Source organism: Saccostrea cucullata, unplaced genomic scaffold (assembly GCF_032062105.1).
Source record: "Saccostrea cucullata isolate Sc308-1 unplaced genomic scaffold, CSIRO_AGI_Scuc_v1 ctg6927, whole genome shotgun sequence".
NCBI classification, from domain to species: Eukaryota; Metazoa; Mollusca; class Bivalvia; order Ostreida; family Ostreidae; genus Saccostrea; species Saccostrea cuccullata.
In genome coordinates, this window is record NW_026930586.1 from 37,770 (window position 1) to 44,123 (window position 6,354).

The 6,354-nt window shown below is 30.2% G+C and overlaps 1 protein-coding gene across 6 annotated transcripts; it reads right to left on the bottom strand.

Moving 5' to 3' along the window:
- Positions 1-287: 287 nt before the first annotated feature.
- Positions 288-6,004, bottom strand: LOC134229171 (uncharacterized). Of its 6 annotated transcripts, none has more exons than XR_009984142.1 (6): positions 5,882-5,906; positions 3,888-3,951; positions 3,487-3,560; positions 3,140-3,340; positions 2,904-2,981; positions 288-2,748 (listed from the first exon to the last, which is right to left on the bottom strand). XR_009984142.1 is itself a non-coding variant. In XM_062710875.1 (6 exons), exons 1-6 carry the CDS (start codon positions 5,934-5,936, stop codon positions 2,356-2,358), a joined length of 450 nt encoding a protein of 149 aa, XP_062566859.1. In that variant the 5' UTR covers positions 5,937-6,004; the 3' UTR covers positions 288-2,355. The 6 variants fall into 6 exon arrangements, 2 of the variants coding, with proteins under 2 accessions (XP_062566859.1, XP_062566858.1); XR_009984143.1 differs by lacking the exon at positions 5,882-5,906 and adding an exon at positions 5,050-5,752; XR_009984144.1 differs by lacking the exon at positions 5,882-5,906 and adding an exon at positions 4,313-5,009.
- Between the last annotated feature and the right edge of the window lie 350 nt (positions 6,005-6,354).

The following is a 6,354-nucleotide window of genomic DNA, read 5'->3' on the forward strand; positions in this document are numbered from 1 at the left end:
TCTTATATTCACCTATTTATACTCACTTATTCCACTTATTCACTTATTTGGTTGAACATCAATCCATTATCAATAAAAGTGTGCTCTGAAAAGTTTTTTTTAATGTAGAAAATACGTTTTAATTTTTATCTAATAATTTTTTTTAATTTTCTAAAATGCTATGTTTCCCGATACTACGAATAATTTATATAAAACAAAGTTTAACGTGGAAACGAAAGCGAGACAGACAGAAAATTAATATCCCGCAATGACGGGAAGAGAGGGGGTTAATATTTTGTTGATTCAACCATTTAGATCCACATACATCCATTGTATTAATCGTCTCCCAAAAAGAATCTATTTGTTTTGATTGGTATTGATAATACAATATGATTTATTTTTTCCACTCTTTTCTTCAGAATGCTATTGGTCCTTTTGATTTTCAACATATTAACATAGGAGTATATACATGTAAGCTAGAATAAAAAATGTACATTTTTTAGCAAAATGACGATAAACATTTTATTTGCTTGTACACTACATACCAGGTATACGAAGGAACAATATGGAACAACAATATGAAACGTACATGTACATGTAGGTCAAATCGTCCCTGAAAAGCGAAGGTAAGAGATGAATTTATTTTTGCCTATAATAACATAAAAATATCCATTAGAAATTATTATTGAAAACACATTTTAATCATTGAATACATCACAGGTAGAGCAACTTGTGCGTTTAAAACAAGACATATATATATGTTTTGATCTTTTAATAATAACAATACATGTACATGTCATTAAAATCAGTTTTCAAAACATAATTACATTCAAAATGATCAAAATAAGAAACCCCAGAATATAGCACGATGAAAATCATTGAAATCAGATATGTACTGAATCATAAACTCGAAAATTAGCACAATAAAGTTTATTATCATCATACATTCATGTAAATATATTACAAATTCAAAAATACCATAATAAAAATCAGACATACATGTATCAAACACTTGAAACACAGCACAAGTAAAATCGATAACATCAGACAAAACCTAGCAAACCGCACACAAAATAAATGGTACCGGTTAGATTAAGCCAAATCAAATCGTTCAAATCAGCCATACTTCATCGAAAGACTCATGACAATGGATTTGAATAGACTTATAAAAAAATACTTTAATGAGAACCATAATAATAAAAATGGCAAGGGAAAACAAACCAGACAAATAAAAGTATCAAAACAAAAAGTTCAAGACTCCCATAATAAACATTGTTGATATGGGAGGGAGGTGTGATTTTAAGATAAAAATTATTTCTCAATTTTCATTTTATGAACACTGTTTTGGTTAATGCTGCCTTCTAGCCATGGTTTGTGGTTAAACAATTGCTGCCACTGAGTTTCGGAGGTTTTAAAGACATAAATAACAATTCATGCTAAAAATACAAATCTAATTTCGACTTTTGATGATTTTTTTTCCTGAAAATTCCAATCCACTTGATTTTCAATTTATTATACTCAAAACTTATTAGAAGCGACAATGGTCACGTATTAGAAAAGTGACACTGAATGAAATCTTTTATAAATACAACGTATGTACAATATTGAAAAACTAGTATATAAATATTGCATGTAGTTGTGTGTAACATTGAAAATGTTCACCCCAAGAAAACCATTGTCAACCGAGGCGCAGCCGAGGTTGACAGTGATTTTCTTGTTACACTCAACTACATGCAATATTTATTATATTATACTGATGTTTTATACAAATACATATAACAGTGAACCGTGCGCGCATAAATTCTGCGCAGTCACTATTGTTTGGAATATCACCCGTTGTCAAGCAATGTTGACTGTTGCTACACAGGAGGTCGTGGCTTCATTATTCAGCGGGTAATAGTGTTTTTCAACAAATGTTTCTCGACGAATCAGATTCAAGTAATTCATGAAAGTATGATATTATCAAATATTAAATATTTATAGTTCTTACTGTATCTCTGAAAATCAAAAGTCAGAGTCCAACTTTTGTCAACTTATTTCTTTATAAGTTATATTCCCCAAATGGTTTGCTTATATACGAAAGAAAATAGAAAATTGGATAGATGCCATTGTTGATAACATGACTTCCATTGTGTATAAAAATATAGATTGTATTATATTGAAGTAACTGTATCCGCATTCTTAATGACTTGAAGTATTAACATTTAACTCTTATGTTGATTTACAATTCAAGACAAAGCGATTTTAAAAAGTTGTATAAGATTTCAAAAAATTGTATTTTTAGAAAACTAAAAAAAACATGTTTGTAAAAAAAAACAACCAAGATAATGTATTGAAAATACAGTATTTCTATGAAAGAAAATGTCAGGAATGTTGCTAAGACACTTTGACTAGTATAGCTGAAAAAAATAATAAAAAAGAACTGTCCTTTCATATTTAAATGTATCTCAAAAGAGCATTGCATTTCAATTAACCTTTGTAGAAATACTCTCCCAAGATACCATATAAGCCTCATGCTCAATACTTCATACTGGACTTTGATTGAATTTAAATCAAAGATGGTTGATGGACCTATGATCATCTTAGAATGCATTGTATTGGAAAACATTATATAGAGGTACATGTCTTTTTTTTATTTCATGAACAGTAAGCACCCAGTTCCTGTAATAACGGCACTGAGAATAATAGATCCTGCAATTGCAGCAGAAAAGATGAGTGGGTCTGATAAGGGATTCGCATCTTGAGGAGCTAGAGTAACATTATCTGTTTCTAGAAAATTATATATAAATATATAAGATTTTATAGATACATGTATTAAAATGGAAATAAAATATGTATAATTTATATATTTTAATTTTATATAGCTACATGATTGAGGCATACTTGGAGCTAAAATAAAAAAAACATGTTTTTTTTCAACTCACCATTTACTTGCTTTGAATGAATGGTTCTTCCGTTCAGACTGTTGATACATTGACCAGTTATACATGTTTCTAACCTTTCTGAAAAAAATAAGAAATAGAAAAAATATAATCTAGACAGTTAAATAGACAAACAAACATGTGCAAAACCAACAAAACCAGAAAAAGGAAACTTTGTACATGCATAAACAAATTTTGTCATTAGACATCAAAGTAAATAATGGATTCAATAGATTTACCTTGTTTTCTTTTATTTATGGTGCATTCGATATACATGTTTTTAGAACTGTATCCACAGTTATAATTCTTCTTGCTTTCTAGCTTTAAAATAATATCAGTGTCGTATTTGATGTGTATTCTCATATAGTTATCCTCCCTCGATGTTTCTTTTACAACACAGTCTTCGGAACATTCTGTGATGTTTCTCAAAGAAACGTTTTCTAAAAGATGTAAGGGCACCGGTTTTAAACATTTCTATTTGTTATCTGGTGTGATAATTTTTTTTTAAATATATAAATATTTCATCATACAATTGAACTCTGTAATACTAAATACCAGTGATAAAAGCTGTGAAATGTCTACTTACTTTCATAACTGGATAAACATGTTGTGGTGTTAGTAATTTTCTTGTAAATATCCGTGGCTCTTTCAATACATTGTCTGGAGAAAAACAAATTTTGTTCAAATTTGAAATTCATTCATTGTTTTTTACATACCTAATAAATATAACTTGTAATATAAGTTATATTACCCCTCCATGGCACCTGATAACACACCTCGTGTTTAGGAGGTCAATGTTGTCCCTGCTCCTGTTTTGTATTGTTTTATGGATTTTGAGCTTGAATACTGTTCGTTATCTCAATATATATATACTTCATTTTCCAGAAAAAATAAATATATATATGCAAAAAATAACAAAACTAATGAAATAACTCAATAGATAATAAATAAAAAAATGGGGAAAAAATAAATTTAAACAATACTTACAGACTATTAGAAACGCTGACAACATGATGGCACAGAAGACATAAAGCTACCAAGGTTTCAACAACTAAACCAAAACATTCAATTTAATTATTTTCGTTATTCTCATTAATTTTTAAAATAATTGATATACAATTTTATATACTAGGAACATTGACTTTCTGAATTGATTGGGATTTAAGTGTAATGTACCATGTTCTCAATTATTTTTTATCAAATTAATCTTAACATTTATATTTGTCAACAACAAAAGCATTCAAGTGAAAAAAAGATCAACAAACGAGGCTCCCTTTTACTAAAATTGATTTTATGTCTTACCATGTCGTGAAGGAAAAAAAGAGACACAGTGAACAGAAAAAAATATGATATTAAAAACATGAGGTTCATAACGATATAAAACATAGATAATCAGAGATTACAGAGCTCACCTCAACGAATGTTGTCCTTTAGTAAGGCAAAGTCACACAATTAACAAACAGAAAGTGTACATCCAAAAATGGAAAATTTATGCAATTTTTATTTAATACTTTGGAATAGACCTATAAAAAAACTTTAAACTAGTTCTTCATCATGAAAACGTAATTAACATCCAGCATCTGAAGCAAGTTTGAGAGTTTTCATCCCTTGATGCATCATTTGTGCAACTTTGGTTTATATAAGCCTTGTTGTTTCTTGGTAATAGACCTGCACCCATAACTTTTATGAGGTCCATTATCTGGAAAATATATGTCGAATTCAGCATCTGAAGCAACTCCATTAGTGTGCATCCTAAATTGTAACATCCATGCAAGTTTGCTCAACATAGAGCTCAAAGTTACTTGGATATGAAACCTGTATAAAAAAACTAACTTTTCACTAATCCAGAAAATAAAAGACAGATTCAGCATTCGAAGCAAGCATGGTTGTGTGCATCCTAAGATGTACCATCCATGCAAGTTTGGTCAACATAGGGCTTATAGTTACTCGGAAATGAGACCTACACCAAAAACTGCACCAAAAATGTTAACCTGCTCCAAAAACATTAACCTCGTCATTCCTTTGCTGAAATTACAGCATCTGAAACTTTCACTGGTACAATGAAACACGCTAGAAACATCTTCCATGCAGTTTAATCAATATAGGACACAGAAGTACTTAAAAAGAAAACTGCTCCAAAAAACTTAACCTTAACCCGGGATGCCGACTCCGACACCGACGCCGAGGGTACTAGTATTACATAAGCTCCCCCAACTTCGTTGAGATGAGCTAAAAATTGTGCAATAAATAAAAATTATGTTAGATAAAAGAAGCGATGCCTTTTTTTTGGCAGAATATCACATTATTATGCATTATTTTATGTGTATAAGGTACGTCTAATAGCAAGTTTAAAGTTTTCTGTTTAAAATTCAAGGGTTTTTATTTTGTTCAAAAAAGGGTGAAATCAATTCATGAAACAGATTATATTTAATGCCTTATATTAACAAATTCATGAAATGTATAACAAAATAAATCCACTTTCAAATTTTTGAAATACGTTCTATTAATCAAATGCATTTTCTGAAAGGTTTTAAATAGGCTTCGATAGATGAATACGATTGATTGTTTGCTGTTTTATATACCATTCGAGATTTTTTTATGCAATTAGAAAGGCTGACATCCTTTACTCGACACTATGAGCAGCATCTTTATCGTGCCAGCACCTACTGCGACATGGGGTCTCGGTTTTTTAAGGTCTCATGTAAAGGACCCACAAGTTTTACTCCAAACTACTAAAAGTACCCAGCTCTTGGTGAAGGAGCAGTTACGACCTATTTATATCGATATACGTCAGTCGCGGCCGTGATGCGAACACAGGACCTTCCGACCATGGAGTTAGTGCTCCATCGACTGAGCTACCATGGCATTAAGATGAATACGAAGATTTTGGCTGAACAATTTTAAAAACTTGATGAAATCAAAAATATTTTCAAAGCAATTTCTCCAATTAAAGGGTATTTGTTCCTCAAATAATTAATTACTCTAAACCATGAATTTATAATGAGAAATAGTGAGAAGACTCTTACCATGTTTCATCTTTGTTTTCCCCCAGGCTCATGTTTGCTAGATTCTGAGAAATGAAGCATACGAGTTCTTATATTAAAGGTTTATAATATCCAAAGTGCCTTTGTCTTTATATGATGCATGTAACTTAAGTGTGACAATTATACAATCTGCTTGATTGTGTTCGATAAAAAAAAACCCGGATTTTTTTAAAAATACACATATCACGAGTTTATTTTGATAAAAAACAAAGAATTGTATTTTTTTATTTAACAAAGGATATTATTGTACGAAAAAAAATGACACTTGTAAGTGCGTCTTGAAAATTTCCGTAAAACTAATCAGCCTCATGTATCCCACATGATGATAATTAATTAAATTGAACGACTATATTCATTTATGGGCACCTGATTAACAAACATTACCTCATTTTTAAAGACGAGACATAACA